Source organism: Platalea leucorodia, assembly GCF_965183815.1.
Source record: "Platalea leucorodia genome assembly, chromosome: 20".
NCBI lineage: Eukaryota > Metazoa > Chordata > Aves > Pelecaniformes > Threskiornithidae > Platalea > Platalea leucorodia.
In genome coordinates this window covers 1066713-1084992 of record NC_138842.1, presented here as the reverse complement: position 1 = coordinate 1084992, position 18280 = coordinate 1066713, and the positions used below count along the sequence as shown (strand labels likewise).

The 18280-nt window shown below is 63.2% G+C and overlaps 2 protein-coding genes across 2 annotated transcripts; one reads left to right on the top strand and one right to left on the bottom strand.

Moving 5' to 3' along the window:
* Positions 1–133: 133 nt before the first annotated feature.
* SIAE (sialic acid acetylesterase) lies at positions 134–5713 on the bottom strand. The gene is made up of 10 exons (XM_082330764.1): positions 5561–5713; positions 3822–3986; positions 2631–2794; positions 2405–2543; positions 2131–2314; positions 1699–1808; positions 1461–1594; positions 1117–1271; positions 848–1043; positions 134–769 (listed from the first exon to the last, which is right to left on the bottom strand). The coding sequence occupies exons 1-10, from the start codon at positions 5601–5603 to the stop codon at positions 500–502; spliced, it is 1560 nt and encodes a 519-aa protein (XP_082186890.1). The 5' UTR covers positions 5604–5713; the 3' UTR covers positions 134–499.
* A 4613-nt stretch (positions 5714–10326) lies between these two features.
* NRGN (neurogranin) lies at positions 10327–17432 on the top strand. Its single transcript, XM_082330518.1, has 3 exons — positions 10327–10600; positions 13282–13488; positions 17266–17432. The coding sequence occupies exons 1-2, from the start codon at positions 10586–10588 to the stop codon at positions 13486–13488; spliced, it is 222 nt and encodes a 73-aa protein (XP_082186644.1). The 5' UTR covers positions 10327–10585; the 3' UTR covers positions 17266–17432.
* Positions 17433–18280: the final 848 nt, after the last annotated feature.

The window sequence follows — 18280 nt, the reverse complement described above, 5'->3', positions numbered from 1 at the left end:
TCCACACAAATATCCCTGCTGTTAGGGCAAGAGGGAGAGAATGGAGGACGAAGGGATGCTCCTCTGAAGGAAAAAAAATGGGATTCAAGAATAAAACGAGCCGGTTTATTAACTATTTATTAACGCAGGGAGGCGCTCGCTACCGCTGCGAAGCAACGTGCAGCTCCGTGTCCCAGCCCCAGTCTTGGCGTTTGGTTGTGGCGTTTATTTTTGGCAGAGCTCCTCTCTCCCCGCTCTCCGCCCCGCAGACGGAGGCTGGGACAGATTTGGGTGAGGGGTTCGACTCCCATCAGTGCGTCTGAACAGAATTTTGCATAAATTTCATTTTAAATTGGCTTTTTTGTTTTTTCCTTCCCCCTTGCAGCCTTGACTTCAGGCCAAAGAGGAGCTGGAAAGCGTTTAATTAGTAAGACAGTAATCAAGCCAGCTGCTTCCCCGAATCGGAGTCGCGGTGCCGGCAGCCTTCGCGAGAGGTCAGCTCCCTCCGCCGTCCCCTTGCCTAAATCCCTCGGGAGCCGGGGAGGAGGAGCAGCTCCCTCCCTCCGGCCGTTTCCCCCACAGGCAGGACATCCATGAGGAAAGGGGGTGCGGGGAGCCCCTGGGCGTTGTAGAGGGCGCAGGACTCATAGTCGCAGGGCCACTCGGCCCAGGCGTAGCGCAAGCCCAGCACCAGCGTCCCGCAGCCGGCCAGGGCCAGCGTCACCGTCCGGGACCCCACCGCCACCGCCGGTGCCGGCAGCCACTCGCGCGGCCGGCTGGAGCAGCGAACCTGGGTGGGGGGAGAAACCTCCGTCAGGGTGGGTTTCCCTCTTCCAGCCCTGGGGGGGAAGCTTTTCCCCTTCCTCACCTCGAACGCCCGCGTCTCCCTGCGACGGCAGACGAGCTCCTGGCCGTAGGTGAGGTTCAGCAGAGCCTTGCTCACCTCCAGGACGGCCCGGATCGGGTACGGCCCCTGGAAAACCAGGTCTTTCTCCCCGTACGCCACAGCCCTGGCGCCCAGGTGAAGCCGGTGGGCCACGTTCTGCTTGTCCCGGGGGTGGATGCTGCCGAGGAAGAGGAGGGAAGCGGGGTTGGGATCGGATAGCTGCGCCCTCGGCCCCGCCGCCCGGGACTCGCCTGCCGTAGGGAGAGCGCTCGTCGCACAGATCCATGGCCACGGCCATGAAGGTGCCGGGCATCCTGGCGTTGGGGATGAGCCCCAGATCGGCTGTTTGGTGCCAGCGGAGACGGGCGAAGCTGTCGTCCGGGCTCTGCCGGCGATAGGTGGACAACTGCAAGGCAGAGCGAGGAGGGGGCCGCTGCCGTCCCTGCCCGGAATTCGGCACTCCGGCGGGATTTGTCCATGCGTTTACAGCATCATCCTCTCCCTCCCGCCAGCTTGGAATTGGCCTCCGGGGTGCGGAATGACGGGTAAAACCTCGCCGCCGTCCCCAGGGGAGGGTGGGGATCCCCCTTCTCACCTGCACGAAGCCGAAGGGGAGGAGCGGCTCGGTCTGCCCGGCCGATCCGGCGTGGAAAGCCCGGCGCCAGTCGGCGATGAGCGCGGGGAAGGTGCAGTTGTACAGGTCCGTGTGCAGGAAGGCGTTGGCCTCGCCTGGCCCCAAAAGCGAGGGGCCGGTGAGAGGCCGGGGGAGGATAGCGGGGGGCTGCTGTGTGCTAGGGAGGGGGGCAAAAATTAGGGGAGAAGGGGGGGCTTACCCTGGTACCAAGCGATGCCCCGCAGCGTCATGTTGAGCAGCGGGTGGATCATGGCGTTCCAGAGCACGGAGGGCGTTTGCGGACCGGAGAGCTGCCGGTGCGGGGAGACGCTGGAAGACAAAGCCAGGCTTAAGAGGGTGCAAAACACAAGGCCAGGCCTGAAGCTGGGGGGTTTTGGGAGCCAGCCTTGCGTGGTTAAAGCGAGCGCCGTGGAAAAGGGGAGCCCTGGGGTCCCCCTCTTCCCTTTAGGTGCTGAGATGCGCCCTGCGGGAGGGGATTTCAGCTGGAGGGGGGCGCAACGCTGCACGGAGGGGGCAGCGGGGCTCCGGGGATGCTTCAGAGAGGAGGCGGGATGGGAAGGGATGGAGGATACCCCCCAAAAGCAGCGTGGCGGCGGGGGGCAGGAGGCGTTCCCACCGCATCTCCTCTCACCTCCCCGCGTCCTGCGGGAGCCCGCACGCCCGCAGAGCCCTCCGGGAGGACCAGGCCTCGATGGGGGTGCCCCCCCAGGCCGCCTCCACCAGCCCCAGGGGGTACCGCAGAGCCTTGTAGAGGTAGCGCCCCAACAACCAGCAGACGGCCGAGAAGTAGGTGAAATTCCCGTGGCCCAGGTTTTCTGTTCAAGAAACAGCGAGCTGCAAAGGGAAAAAGGGGGGGAAAAAAAAAGCCATTTCCAGGCTTTTTTTGAGAGGCGCGTTGCACCCACCGGCCGTCGGGATGGCCCACGGCAAGTCGATTCGCTCCAGGTCCTCCAGCTCCACGTCGGAGCGGGCGGGCGCTGCGGCGAAGATGCGGACGTAGGGGTAGCGAGCGGCGGCGGCGAGCTCCCGGCTGGCGTTGGCGATCTAGGGAAGGGTCGGGAACGCGCCAGGCGTTTCCCTGCCTGATCCCTGCCCGATCCGGCAGGATCGGGCCACGCCGCGAGGGCTTACCTGCAAGACCGTCATCGCCATGTTGCTCTGTCCGCTGCAAAGCCACACGTCCCCAAAGTAGATGTCCCGCAGCGTCACGTTCTCCGAGCCCTGCCCGGCCGTCAGCGCGTAGGGACCACCTGGATCCATAGGGTCCAGGACAGTTGTCCATGTCCCAGAAGGTCCTGGAAGAGGAGGAGGGTGTTTTGTCTTTCATGACCCCATGAAGATCTCAAGAACTTGGCAAAGAGGCGGGATGAGCAGCCAACGACCGGCGGGGATGGACAAGCAACGAGGGAAAGCTTCCCCGCCGCGGAGGCGGGCTGGGGAAACGGATTTGGGAAGCTCGCTGCCATCCGAGGGTCTCTCCTCCTGCAGGAACTCAGGGGTTAAAAAGAAAATCGAGAAGACAAATGTGTGTCAGAGCAGAAGCTGCTGGGAGGAACCGGGATTACAGGAGCAGCTTGGTGTGTGTGACACTGAGATGGCTCCAGCTAATTTTAGAGGCGCCGAATCGAGGCGTAAAGATATTCTGCCGGAGCTTAGCGTGGATTTTCTGGCCCGGCTGGGGCCGGATCCTGCAGATCTCCCGGATCGCTGCTTTCTCACAAGACGCCTCCGGGCTCTCCGGCTTGCGGAGGAGCCCTTTAGGCAGCTCTCGCAGCCCCCCGAAGGTGCCGAGCAGCCCCCCGACTCGCTAGGCGGGGCGGGAGGCCGCCAGGTGAGATCCGAGGTGCCGCCGAGCCCTCCCGGCCTGGAGGACGGCTCTGCCTGACATCCCTCCGGGCTCAAATCCCAGCAGGATCCTCCGAGGGGGGAATACATCAAAAAAAGAAGGCCAGGAGCGCTCCGGAGATTTCCCCGGAGATGGTTTTGACAGGGAGAAGAGCTAAACCCCCCCCCGTCCTCTCCCCTCTGCAGCCTCAGCCTTCGGCTGGAGCCTACGCGGTGCCACCCACTCCAGCGGCAGCTCGGCTCCCGCTCGGCGCCTACGGGATCCCGCTGTTGGGAAACCGAAGTGAGCAAAGGCCGGCGTTGGCGGGGAAGGGGATGGCTGAACCCCCTCCCCGAGAAGGGGAAAGCGGTGTCACCGTCACTTCTGCCACCCCAGAGCAGCCCCCACCCCCCCAGCAGCTCCGATTTGGGCTCGGACCTGCTCCTCGGCTACCAAAACCACCGGCCCCGGTTACCCGGCGAGGGTCCAGGACCGACCTTTAACTGGCGCCGTCTTCTTCATGACGACGAGGCCGCCGTCCTTGGAGAGAGCCACGGTCACGCTGGCCCCCGGCTCGCCGTAGCCCCACACCACGGCCCCCGCTGGCTCCTTCTGCAGCACCATGTGGTCGCCGTAGTAGGACGCGAAGCCGAGCATCGCCCCTGGGATCAACGGACAGCGCAAACGTCAGCCCCAAGAGGCAAAAAACCAAGGAAAAAATCCCCGGCACGGTTTCCGACTCCCTTTTAAATACAAATTATTTGAGAGGCCGCTTTAATTTACGGCTTCCTTCAGTCCCGATCAACCCAATGGAGCAAAGAGGTGAGGAGTTGAAGTCCCCAAGCGAGCCCAGCCCTCCCAAAGCACGGGAGTTTGTGTTACACAGAGTTTGGATACAAATTTGGGTAAAAATTCTTCTAATAACAGCACGGGAGCGTCTCCACCAGCCCAACCTTGCTAATAAATACGTTCTGATTTATTTTCCCCTTGCGAAAAAAGGGTTGGCGAGCGGTGGGATGGGAAACAGTGGGCACGTGGCGCCGGCAAAGGCGCCTTCGACGGGGAGGGAAGCAGCCCTGGCACCCCCAAAAGCCCCCTTTTTGGGGTGTGAAAATAAAACCGCGCTTGAAAGGGGGTCGGGGGCAACGTTTGTGGGTGATCTGGGCCGTTGTAGCCATCAACCCGGGGCTCACGGAGCTCGCGGAGCTCGTCCCGGGCTGGGTTTAACGAAGGAAAGAAACAATCTCGGCCTCTCTGGAATCAGCCGCAGCGCCGGTCCCACCCTCTCATGCGACGAGGCTCCGGGAAGGACAAGTTACATAAAAAAATGAGTCGGAAGGGAAAAAAAAAAACCAACCCGAGACGCCAAGGAAGAGACTGGAGGCTATAAAAAGCGGCTGGGAGGAGGGAAGGGAGGAGAGCCCACGAGATGCCGCCGAGGAGCCGCATGCGACTCCCGCCTTACGTAAAGCACCGTCCCACGGCGGCAGCGACGTGCCAAGGGCATCGGAGAGGGGCTGGGGAGCGCAAAGGGCGGCAAAGCGGGTCTCGAGGGGGTGAGGAGGGCGTCGAAATGAGGCTGGGGGACGCGAAGGGCGTCGAAGCGGGGCCCCGGGGTGCGAAGGGCATCGAAATGAGGCTTGAGGGGGGAGCCCGGGGCTTCAAAGCGGGGCTGAGGGGGTGCCAAGGGCGTCGAAGCGGGGCTCAGGGGGTGTGAAGGGCATCAAAATGGGAATGGAAGGTGCCAAGAGCGTCGAAGCGGGGCTCAGGGGGTGCCAAGGGCGTCGAAGCGGGGCTTTGGGGGTGCCAAGGGCGTCGAAGCAGGGCTTTGGGGGATCAAAGCAGGGCTGGGGAGACGCCAAGGGCATCAAATCTGGGCTCTGGGGGTACCAAGGGCATCAAAGTGGGGCTGGGGGTGCCAAGGGCCCCAAACCTGAGCTCTGGGGGTGCCAAGGGCATCGAAGCTGGGCTCAGGGGAGTGCAAAGGGCATCGAAATGGGGCTTGGGGGTGCAAAGGGCCCCGAAGCCGGGCTCTGGGGGTGCCAAGGGCATCGAAGCGGGGCTGAGGGGCGTGCGAGGGGCCCCAAAGCGGGGTTCAGGGGGTGCCAAGGGCCCCGAGGCGGGGCCCCGGGGGCCCCGAGGGCATCAAGGCGGGGCCGGGGATGCCAAGAGCCCGAAGCGGGGCTGGGGGTGCCCGCGGGTGCGGAGCCGCCCCCCCCCCCCCCCAGCCCTTTACCTGCGGCCACCGGGACCAGCGCCAGCAGCGCCCAGGTCGCCATCCTTGGGGGGCAACGGGGCGCCAGGGCCCCGCCCCCGCCGTGCCCCGCCCCCTGTGGGCGGGGCTTGCACCAGGGGGCGTGGCCTGGGCGCGCACCGCCGGTGGGGGGGGCGGTTGCCAAGCGACCGCGTCTTCACCGCGGCCTGAGGCGCCGAGCGCGGCCTGGCCGGCGGCGAGGGGAAGAAAGGGTCGGGGCTGGGGCTGGGGGCGAGGGGCAGAGGGGACCGGGGACGGGGAACCCGGGGGGGACCCGGGGGGGACCGGAGGGGGAACCGGGGCGGGGAACCGGGGGTCCGGGGCCCTCGGCCGCCGCTCCCCTCGCCGCGCCCGGGCAGCAGCCGCGCACGCGCAGTTAGAGGGGGCCGTGCGCAGGCGCGGCGGGCGGGAAGGGGAGCGCCCCCTAGCGGCGGCGCTGACCCCCGTTCCCGAGGCCGCGGGTTCGAGTCCCGGCGCTGCCCGGTCGGGGGTGCGGGTGGCGGTTAACCCCCGTTGTGCCGCTGCAGGAGCCCCGGGAGAGGCGGCCATGTCCGCCCCCTCCTCCAGCAGCACCCTGCGGCTGCCCGCCGGCGTCCGAAACCTGCTGGAGGGGCTGGCGCTGGAGGTGCTGCGGGTGCAGCCCGCCGACGTGGTGGCCTTTGCTGCGCAGCACTTCCAAAGGCTGCTGGAGCAGAGAGAGGGTGAGTGGCCCGGCCCGGCAGCACCCAGCCCTGCCCTGCCATCCCCTGCCCCGCGCGGCATGGCCTGCCCATCCTGCGTGGCGTCAGGCCTGCCCTTGTGCCCATCACCCATGGCGTCAGGCCTGCCCTTGTGCCCATCACCCAGGGCGTTGAGCCTGTCCCGTGTGCCCATCACCCAGGGCGTCAGGCCTGCCCTTGTGCCCATCGCCCAGGGCGTTGAGCCTGTCCCGTGTGCCCATCACCCAGGGCGTCAGGCCTGCCCTTGTGCCCATTGCCCAGGGCGTTGAGCCTGTCCCGTGTGCCCATCACCCAGGGCGTCAGGCCAGCCCTCAAGGACACCCCACCTGCCCCTCTGTCCCCATCCTAGGGGTCTTTGCACCTCGCCCAACCCTTGTGCCCATCCCCGGGGTGCCAGGCCTGCCCTGTGCCCATCCCCGCGGTGCCAGGCCTACCCTGTGCCCATCCCCAGGGTGCCAGGCCTACCCTGTGCCCATCCCCGCGGTGCCAGGCCTGCCCTGTGCCCATCCCCGGGGTGTCAGGCCTGCCCTGTGCCCATCCCCGCGGTGCCAGGCCTGCCCTGTGCCCATCCCCGGGGTGTCAGGCCTGCCCTGTGCCCATCCCCGCGGTGCCAGGCCTGCCCTGTGCCCATCCCCGGGGTGTCAGGCCTGCCCTGTGCCCATCCCCGGGGTGTCTGGCCTGCCCTGGGCCCATCAAACCTCCTCCTTCCCCAGACAGCTCAGCTGCCCCGGCAGCGCAGGGAGCCCGGCCGGGGGACGAGGAAGAGGAGGATGAGGCCGAGGAGGAGGCAGGGCAGCGGGCGGGCAGCCCGGCCACGGTAAGGGACACAGCGCCCGCACCCAAACCAGGGCTGTTTCAGCCCAAAAGAGCACCCGCTGACGGCACCCGTGAGTCCTCCCCGCGCCGCCGCAGAGGGGAGCGACCCCACTGCCGCCGGGGAGCGCGGCCCCGTGACCCCCTTTCAAAGGGACGCCTCCCCAGGGGCCCGACCCGCGCCCCAAATCCCCCGGTTGGCACCAACCCGACCCAAAATGAGCCGCCGCCACTCCAAAAAAACCCAAAAAACCCCAAAACCCAGAAAAAAAAACCCCCTCAATTTCCCCCCCTGGCTCCTGCCCTTCTCAGGAGGGCGGGCGATGCTCTCCCATCCCACGCCCGCGGCGCTTTTTTAATGAGAATCCTCATTAACGAGGTCCCCGCCGTTATTAGCGACTCTCACCTGAGATTTCTTTCCCTAAAAAAAAAAAACCCCAAAACCCGGCTTTAGGAGCTGGGCCGAGCTCAAGATGATATTTTAAGGCTCTATATTTAGGCCTCTGCATCCCTGGAGGTTGTCAAAAATTGAATCGCGTCCCCGCGTGAAGGAGGGATGTGACATTGCTCCTCCCGAGAGCCGAGATGGCTCCCCCCCGGCATTTTGGGGAGCGCAGGGGGTCCCCATCCCCCTCCCCATCCCATTCCAACTGCTGACATTCAGGTTTTCCCACCTGGAATGGTTTCAAAATCCCAAGCGGTGCTGCAAAAAACAACAAAAAGGGGTGATGGGGTTTGCATCAAAACCGGTTGCTCTGTTTTATTTTGGGGAGGGGGTGGTGAACCCCCCACGCCTGCTCACCCCGCTTTCGCCTCCCCCCCCTTTCCTGGTTTTTCCCGGCCATATGCGACGCTCGCCCACGGCGGCACGGGGCACGGCGGCGATTCCCCTGGGAAAAACAGGAAAGAGGGAGAGGGAGGGGAAAAAAAGCTGGCGGGGACCCCACGCCGGGGCCGATGCCAACCGGCTACGCCTTGACCCCCCGCTCGGCACCGCCTCGCCGGCTGCCGGCTCCCCGCTCTGGCAGCCGGCAACGCTGCCCGCCCAGGGCACTTTTCCAACATCAAATTCCCTTTTTTTTTAAGTTTTTTGGTTTTTTTTTAACACCTCGGTGCCACCATCTCAAATCACGACGGCGGGATGTTTCCGGTGGGACTTGCCACCCGTGGTACCCATCCCCTCTTCCAAAATATTGGAATTATTTTTATCGGGTATCAGATTTAGGAGACGCTGGAGCAGCTGGAAAAGCATCACCCCAATATTCCTTCCCCTCCCTCCGCCTTGCATCCCGGGTTGAGTTGTTTTCTCGGATGAAGGGGCCCGGGGAGGAAAAACGCAGAGCCTGGAACGGGCTCAAAAAGCGCCGTTAATGATTAGAAATGTTCTGGCATTTGGCGTCCCTCCTCCGCAGCCGCAGCCCGCGGGAGACGCCGGCGCTCGGCGGCTCTGCCAGGACCGGGGGGCCGCGGCCGGAGCCGGTTATGGGGAGCGGGGTGCCATTTTGCCTTCGAACTCCTCCCAAACCCCCTGTTTTTCTGCATTTTTGGGGGGTTTTACTGGGATGATCCTCCCAGCATTTCGCATCCTACTTTTGGGGCTAGTTTTCCCGGATCCTTGATGCACCTTTTCCGCTCGGCTCCCCCAAAACCACCCCGGAGCCGGCAGCGATGGATCCGGAGGGTCTAAAAAAAAAAAAAAAGGGGGAAAGGGATCGTTTTCCCATCTAAAAATCCCAGCGGAGCGGCCGAGGCTTCGCCTGGAAGCGGGGTTTTCTGGAGCAGAGCTATTTTTGCCCCCGCTGCGGTGCTGGTGGGAAGAGGTGGCGGTGGAAAAGCGGCTCCGGCGGGAAGAGCCGGGTGCCGAGGGCTGGCGGGGGAAATGGAGGGATGCTCGGGGAGCACCCACCTCCCCCGGTGCGGGGTTTGGGTGCCTGGGTGCCGCTGGGATGGGATGGGGAACGGGGTGCCCCGGGGAGCTGGGGGTGTCGGGGCGGAGGGGGTGCCACCGCCTGCACCCAGCTGGAACGGCCTTGGGAACAGGGATGGGAATGGGGACAGGGATGGGAATGGGGACAGGGATGGGGACGATGGGGACGGGGACAAAGATGATGACAGGGTTGAGGTTTGGGGATGAGCGTGGGGACAGGGACGGAGATGGCGGGATGGAAATTGGGGATGGGGATGACGATGGGGACAGGGACGATGGCGGGCGTGGGGACAGTGCCAGGGCTGGTGGCAGCAGTGAGGACGGTGGCGGGGACGATGGGGATGATGATGGCGATGGGGCAGGGATGCTAACGGGGACGGTGATGCCGGTGATGGCAAAGAGGAAGGTCAGCGCCGCCAGGAGCAGGACACGGCCCCGTGAGCAAGCCCGGCCGGGGATCGCCGGCGAGGCCCGGCTGCGCCGGTGGGTGCCGGTGCCCGGCTGGGGGGTCCGTGCCGCATTTCGGGGGCCGGCCGGAGCCGGCATCGGCGTGCCGAGCCCACGGGCGACTTATGCGGTTGCTTAGCAACTCCCAAACCTGGATTAGAGGCGAGCGAGGCGGGCGGTGCGGGGGGCTGCGGGCTGCAGCCCCCCGCGTCGCCCTGGGGGTCCCCCCTCTTTCCTGGGGTCCCCTCGCCTCGTCCCGGCATGGTCCGAGGGCGAAAGCAGGGTCCACAGGTCGCTGGCAAAACGGCTGGGTTTGGTGGTGTGGCTGGCAACCACCTCGAATTTGGGGGGGTCGGATGCTCCTGCGAGCAGGGAGGGGACCCCCAAACCCCAAAAGCGGAGCCCCCTCCTCCGCGCTGAAGCACCCTGGGCTTCAGCGGGTGCTCGGTGGGACACGGTGCCCCTCCGTAGCCGCCCTTCCTCGCCCTCCTCACCCTCGCCCTCCTTCGGGACCAAGCCCGAAGTCGGTCGGGAAGGTTTCGCCCCCTGCGCAAACAAACCCGGGGCGGCGAAACCCAGCATCGCTGCGGGCCAAGCATCCCCCCCCCCCAAAAAATAACCCATCTGCCCCCATTTGCTGCCTCTTCACCCCCCGGCCCCCCAAAAAAAACCCGCTGGAGATTTCAGCCCAGCCCTGTTAAACCCGCCACGCCAAGGGCGAGACCCCGAAAGCGCCGTTCGATATTTGATCGCGTCCTCCGCGTGTGATTTTTTTTTTTTTTTTCCCTATTACACGAAACTCCGACGCGAGCTCCCGGCTCCTTTAAGCGTTAGGAGGGAGTTGGAGGCTGCGAAATAAAATTGGAGGAGGTTAAAAAAAAAAAGAGAAAAGGGAAAAAAAAAAAAAAAAAGCCCATAAGAAACACCCCCTCCTCTAAAAGCCTGGCAGGGGTGTAGGGCTGATAGGCTCGCCCGGAGGAAAGCGCATTACGTAGGCAAGCGGCTCCGCTCAACTTGCCACCTGCGCCGGGAGAGTCGCCGGGGAAGCGAGACCCTGCCGGAGCCCCTCGCCCATCGCTGGCCACCCACCCGTCCTCCGCCATGGACTGCTGCAACGTAGGTCCCCCCCCTTTCCCCCCCCGGCGTCTGGCTTGGCTGCGTTTCATTAATTATTATTATTATTATTATTATTAGCGGCCATGGAGCGGGGTACGGGGGCGGCGGAGGGGGTTTGGGGAGGCGGTGGGGGGTGTTTGCAGGGGGGGGTTGATGCTGCCCTGGGTGCTGCACCCAAAAGCTCCACCAACTCGGCGGCCCCCCCGCCCCCAGCGCCGCTGCAGCCCCCCCAGCCCCCCCCCCCCCCAAATCCCCCCATCCCGTCCCGCACCGCAGCCCGCATCCCACATCCCGCTCAGCAAAGTCCCCCCCCAGCCCCAAATCCAGCCGCCAGACCGGGATTTCTCCTGTTATCCACCTTTTTCTCCCCCCCCCCCCCCAAATTACTCTCCAGGCAGGATCGGGGATAAATTGGGGTGAGCACCCCTCGCTGCCCGGCCACCAGCCGGCTCGGGGAGTTGATCCGGCGGAAAACCTCATCCTTTTCCCCCCTTTTCTCCCTTCCCCCCCCCTTTTTTTTCCCTCCCCCCCTTTTTTTTCCCCCCTTTTTTCCCATTTTTTCCTCCTGCTCATCTGGCAGCACAGAGAGAAACCCCCATCTGCCCTCCTGGGCACCCCCAGAGAGGCAAAACCCACCCTGGAGACAGGATTTTTCCCCCCTGGATATAGGATTTCTCCCCTGAATATAGGATTTCCCCCCCCATATGTAGGATTTCTCCCTCTGAATATAGGATTTCTCCCTCTGAATATAGGATTTCTCCCCTGCACGTAGGATTTTTCCCCCTGGGTGTACGTTTTCTCCCCTGGATACAGATTTTCACCCCCTGGATATAGGATTTCTCCCCCTGGATATAGGATTTCTCCTCTGGATATAGGTTTTCACCCCCTGGATATAGGATTTCTCCCCTGGATATAGGTTTTCACCCCCTGGATATAAGATATGCCCTCCCCGTTTATAGGTTTTCCCCCCTGAATATAGGATTTCTCCCCTCTATATAGGTTTCCCCCACCTGTATATAGGATTTCTCCCCTGAATATAGGATTTCTTGCCTCGATATAGGATTTCCTTCCCCTGGATATAGGATTTTTCCCCTGGATATAGGTTTCCTCCCCCATATATATAGGATTTTTCCCCTGAATATAGGATTTCTCCCCTGAATATAGGATTTCTCCCCTGACTATAGGCTTTCTCTCCTGGATATAGGATTTCCTCCCCCCAGATATAAGATTTCTCCCCTGGCTATAGGATTTCCAGCCCTGGCTATAACATTTCCACCCTGGACGTATCATTTTCACCTTGGACCCGTCACTTAAGCCGCCGCCGCCGCCGTTGCTCTTTTGCTCCCTTCCCCTTTCGCGACGCTAAAAACAACCCGAGCAACTTTGCGGAGCGGTGGCATGCTCCTCGGAGAAGAGCATCCCCCTTCCCAAAAATCTGCAGCTTCCAAATAAACCCCCTTCCCCCCCCAAAAAAAAACTCCTTGAAAGCATTCCCGGAGCGATGCTAAAGGATGCACCCGCACCGCTGCCGACACCAGAGCATCCAACGCCGCCTCGCTCCCATCTCATTTAGGTTTTTCCCGTATTTTTGGGGTTTTTTTCCCACCTAAACCTCGGTGCCGGGGTCCAACCGCTCCGGTGGGATGCGGCAGGAGGGGAGTGGGCTGCAGTGATTTATCCCTGGATGGGGGAGGGCTTTTTCCCCCCCTTCCTCCTCCGGCATCTCTCCCTTCCCAAATTTCCCGGTGTTTTCGGCCGAAGCCCTGAGCAGGGATGCGGGAGGATGCAACAGGCTGCGAGGGAAGGGGAAACTGAGGCACGGCCAGCTCAGCTTGCCCCCCGTGCCAAAAATCCCCCTCCCAAAACCCACCCTCTGCTCCCATGGATGCTCCGCTCCCTGCATCCCAACCTTCGGAAAAGCAGGATCCGGCCCCAGTGGGGCTGGCTGGGGGCTGGCTTCTTGCAGCTCCGGGGGGGATTTGGGGATGAACAGGGGCCGAAAAGGTAAATTTAAATTTTCCCCCGCCGCACCTTCGGTTGCAGATCCCCCGAGACGCCTGCAAGGGACCGTGATTATTAGCAAAGAACCCTGATTTTTAGCAAAAACCCCTGATTTTTAGCAAAAAGAACCCTGATTTTTGGCAAAGGACCCTGAGTTTTAGCAAAAAGAACCCTCATTTTTGGCAAAGAACCCTGATTTTTAGGAAAGAACCCTAATTTACAGCAAAGGACCCTGATTTTTAGCAAAACCCCCTAATTTATAGCAAAAAGAACCCTAATTTATAGCAAAAAGAACCCTAATTTACAGCAAAGGACCCTGATTTTTAGCAAACCCCCCTAATTTATAGCAAAAAGAACCCTAAATTTTAGCAAAGGACCCTACTTTTTAGTAAAGGACCCTGATTTATAGCAAGAAGAACCCTAATTTTTAGCAAAGGACCCTGATTTTAGCAAAGAACCCTGAGTTTTAGCAAAGAACCCTAATTTATAGCAAAAAGAACCCCAATTTTTAGCAAAGGCCCTAATTTTTAGCAAGACAACCCCCAATTTTTAGCAAAGGCCCCTAATTTTTGGCACAGGGGCTCATTTAGGACCTGATTTAAGGGATGAAAGTGGCGGGGGGGGCTGCCCTTTTTGGGGTGCCACCGGCCGTAACCCCCCCCCCCCGTTGCCGCCGGCAGGAGGGAGCCTGCACGAAGCTGGACGAGGACATCCTGGACATCCCCTTGGACGATCCCGACGCCAACGCGGCGGCCGCCAAGATCCAGGCGAGTTTCCGCGGCCATATGACCCGCAAGAAGATCAAAGGGGGCGAGATCGATCGGAAAACCAAGGACGCCGAGTGCGCCAACAGCACCCGCGGCGGCGACCTCCGCAACGGCGACTAGGTACGCCCCAAATCTCCCTTCCAAATCAGGTCATTTCGAGGAGGACGCTGCTCCCAGCAGCCTTCCCCGCGCCGATTCGGGATGGAGAAGGGGTTTTGCTTCCCGAGAGGTGAAAGCAGGCAGGCAGGCAGCACGCAGGCAGCCCCTGCCTGCCCTAATTTTGGGAGCGCGCCGTAGTAGTTAGCATGGGAAGGCGAAGCCCTAGATTTGAATTGAATTTCTCCCTTAGCAACACCACCCCGAACGCCTCGCCTCAGCACATGCTATTTTTAAAAGCCTGTGTCACAGTCTCCTGGCAGGAAAAGGTAAATTTAAAAAGCGCCCACGGCGGCGAGGCCGCGTGGCATCGGGGCCCGGGGTGGCGGTTGCGCCGTGTCCCGCGGCGGCGCGGCGAGCGGGGAAGGGCCCCGGCTCCGGGGAGGTTGGTTTGGGGTTAGCGGCGGGGAAGGGCTCGCTGCCGGCTCGGCCGCGTGCGTGCGGCGAGGCCACTGGGGATGTGACTGGGATGCGACTGGGATGCAACTGGGATGCAACTGGGGATGCAACTGGGGTGCAGCAGGGGTGCAGCGGGGATGTGGTGCAGGTGCAGGGGGATGCAGCGGGGATGCAATGAGGATGCAGTGAGGGTGCAGTGGGGATGCAGTGAGGGTGCAGTGGGGATGCAGTGGAGATGCAGTGGGGATGCAATGGGGATGCAATGGGATTACGGCAGGGATGCAGTGAGGGTGCAGTGGGGATGCAGTGGGGATGCAATGGGGATGCAATGGGGTTATGGCAGGGATGCAGTGAGGGTGCAGTGGGGATGCAATGGGATTACGGCAGGGATGCAGTGAGGGTGCAGTGAGGGTGCAGTGGGGATGCAATGGGATTATGGCAGGGATGCAGTGAGGGTGCAGTGGGGATGCAATGGGATTACGGCAGGGATGCAGTGAGGGTGCAGTGAGGGTGCAGTGGGGATGCAATGGGATTACGGCAGGGATGCAGTGAGGGTGCAGTGGAGACGCAATGGGATTACGGCAGGGATGCAGTGAGGGTGCAGTGGGGATGCAATGGGGATGCAATGGGATTACAGCGGGAATGCAGTGAGGGTGCAGTGGGGATGCAATGGGATTACGGCAGGGATGCAGTGAGGGTGCAGTGGGGATGCAATGGGGATGCAATGGGATTATGGCAGGGATGCAGTGAGGGTGCAGTGGGGATGCAGTGGGGATGCAATGGGGATGCAATGGGATTACAGCAGGGATGCAGTGAGGGTGCAGTGGGGATGCAGTGGGGATGCAATGGGGATGCAATGGGATTATGGCAGGGATGCAGTGAAGGTGCAGTGGGGAAGCAATGGGGAATGCAATGGGATTACGGCAGGGATGCAGTGAGGGTGCAGTGGGGATGCAATGGGGATGCAATGGGATTATGGCAGGGATGCAGTGAGGGTGCCGTGGGGATGCAATGGGGATGCAATGGGATTATGGCAGGGATGCAGTGAGGGTGCAGTGGGGATGCAATGGGAATGCAATGGGGATGCAATGGGATTACAGCGGGGATGCAGTGAGGGTGCAGTGGGGATGCAATGGGATTACAGCAGTGATGCAGTGAGGGTGCAGTGGGGATGCAATCGGATTACAGTGGGGATGCAATGGGATTACAGCAGGGATGCAGTGAGGATGCAGTGGGGATGCAGTGGGGGATGCAATGGAATTACAGCAGGGATGCAGTGAGGGTGCACTGGGGAGGCAATGGAGAGGCAGGGGGGATGCGCTAGGTTTGAACTGGGGATTCAGTGGGGATGCAATGAGAATTCAGTGGGGAAGCAACGGGGATGCAGTGGGGTTGCAGTGAGGAAGCAATGAGGAAGCAATGGGGAAGCAACTGGGATGCAGTGAGGAAGCAGTGGGGATGCAACTGGGAAGCAGTGGGGAAGCAACGGGGAAGCAATTGGGATGCAGCGAGGAAGCAATGGGGAAGCAATGGGGAAGCAGTGGGGAAGCAATGGGGAAGCAACTGGGATGCAGCGAGGAAGCAATGGGGATGCAACTGGGAAGCAGTGAGGAAGCAATGGGGAAGCAGTGGGGATGCAATGGGAATGCAGTGGGGAAGCAGCGGTGAAGTAACTGGGATGCAGCGAGGAAGCAATGGGGATGCAACTGGGATGCAGTGGGGATGCAGTGGGGAAGCAATGGGGATGCAATGGGAATGCAGTGAGGAAGTAATGGGGAAGCAGTGGGGTTGCAGTGGGGAAGCAATGGGGATGCAATGGGGATGCAACTGGGATGCAGTGGGGAAGCAATGGGGAAGCAACTGGGATGCAGTGGGGAAGCAATGGGGATGCAGTGAGGATGCAACTGGGATGCAGTGGGGGTGCAGCGGGGATGCAATGGGGAAGCAGCTGCTCGGGGCCGCGGGGCTCGTTAGCGCTGCCTCGTTAGGCCGGCCGAGCAGCCTTGCACCCAGGCAAGCGGGGTTCACCCCGTACCCCCCACCCGGCTCCTCCGCCCCGGGGGGCCCAGGCTGGGTCCCCCCCAGCTCCCAGGGTGCGGTTGGGTGCGGGCAGGTTGCAGGCAGCAGTGGGCGGCAGGCAGGAGCAGGGTGCAGGAGCAGGGCACAGGGAAGGTGCAGGCAGGGTGTGGGCGGGCTGCAAGTAGGGCACGGGCAGGGTGCGGGCAGGGCTGGGGGGGACAGGGAGGGGGTGCAAGCTGCAGGAGCAGGGCGTGGGCAGGGTGCAAAGAGGGCAGGGTGCAGGCAGGGAGGGAACGGGGCGTGGAGAGGGTGCAGGATGCAGCAGCAGGGTGCAGGAGCAGGGCATGGGCAGGGTGTGGGCAGGGTGCAGGAGCAGGGTGCAAGGAGGGTGCAGGTTGCAAGCAGCAGGGTGCAGGCAGGGCGCAGGCAGGATGCGGGCAGGGTGCAGGAGCAGGGTGCAGGGAGGGCACACGTTGCAGCAGCAGGGTGCAGGAGCAGGGCGCAGGCAGGGTGTGAGCAGGGCACAGGCAGGGCGCAGGAGCAGGGTGCAAGGAGGGCACAGGTTGCAGCAGCAGGGTGCAGGCAGGGTGCAGGCAAGGTGCAGGCAGGGTGCAGGAGCAGGGCGCAGGCAGGGTGCAGGCTGCAGCAGCAGGGCGCAGGAGCAGGGCGCAGGCAGGGTGTGAGCAGGGCGCAGGCAGGGTGTAGGCAGGGTGTGGGCAGGGCACGGGCAGGGTGCCGGAGCAGGGTGCAAGGAGGGTGCAGGCTGCAGCAGCAGGGTGCAGGAGCAGGGCGCAGGCAGGGTGTGGGCAGGGCACAGGCAGGGCGCAGGAGCAGGGTGCAAGGAGGGTGCAGGTTGCAAGCAGCAAGGTGCAGGCAGGGTGCAGGCAGGGCACAGGCAGGGTGCAGGGGCAGGGTGCGGGGAGGGCGCAGGTTGCAGCAGCAGGGTGCAGGCAGGGTGCAGGCAAGGTGTGGGCAGGGTGCAGGAGCGGGGTGCAGGGAGGGCACAGGTTGCGGCAGCAGGGTGCAGGAGCTGGGTGCAGGAGCAGGGCGTAGGCAGGGTGCAGGCAAGGTGTGGGCAGGGCACACACAGGGCGCAGGCGCAGGGTGCAAGGAGGGCACAGGTTGCAGCAGCAGGGTGCAGGCAGGGTGCGGGCAGGGTGCGGGGAGGGCGCAGGTTGCAGCAGCAGGGTGCAGGCAGCGCGCAGGAGCAGGGCGCAGGCAGGGTGTGGGCAGGGTGTGGGCAGGGTGCAGGAGCAGGCAGGGCGCAGGCAGGGCGCAGGCAGGGCGCAGGCCCAGGGCTGACCGCTCTCTCCTTGCTTGCAGGGGCCGCCAGGCGCTCGCCGGACCCCCCTCGCCGCCGAGCCCCCGCCGAGGCCGCCGAGGCCCAGGAGCCCCCGCTTCGCCCCGCCGCCCCCCGCATGCGCCCCCCGGGGCCCCCCTGCAGCCGGGCCCTGCCCCCCCCCCCGCCCTGCCCCTCCCCCACCCCAATAAACGCCCCTGCCAGAGGCCCAGCCTCTCCTTGGCGCCTTTCGACGTCACCCGGCCGAGCGGCGAGGTCACGGCGGTGGGATGGGTGGTCGCGGGGCGGGTGACCCCCCGCTCCGCCATCAGCGATGTCCCACGCGCGTGTGTGCCGTCGCTGACGGGCGCGCGACGGCGGGCGTGACATGGCGGCGGCTGGCATGACGTCACGCAAGCACACGCGGCACGACGGCGCTCGTGGGTGGGACACGGCTCGCGTGACGCTCTGCAGCTGTGGGCTGGGTGGTGTGACGTCACCGCTGGACACGTGACGGCTGGCGTGACATCAGACAGGCGTGTGGAACGTCACTGCTAGACGTGTGACGTCATACGGGCGCGTGTCGTCACTGCTGGCTGTGCGACAGCGGGCGTGACACCACACAGGCGCGCTCAACATTGCTGACAGACACGTGACGTCACACAGGCACGCATCGGAGGCTGTGACGCCACATGCTCATCGCGACGTCATACTCAGGAGGTGGCAGGGTGTGACATCACGGTGACGGACAAGCGCCGGGTCTCGGGGTGTGACAACACACGCAAGGCCACGCCACCACCCCGAGGAGCCTGGCGGGCGCGGTGTGCCATCACGCAGGCGCTGTGACATCATGCAGCCTCTGTGCCATCACGCAGGCGCTGTGACATCACCCAGCCGCTGTGCCGTCACCCGGAGGGGAGGCGGGGGACCCACAACTCCCCAGATCCCCACAAACTCACCCAAAACCGCGGCGCCGGACAGCGCGGCCAGCTTTTAATCCGAAAAACCCCTAAAAAAAGCGCGTCCCCCCCCAACCCCCGGTCGCTCCCCCCAGCTTTT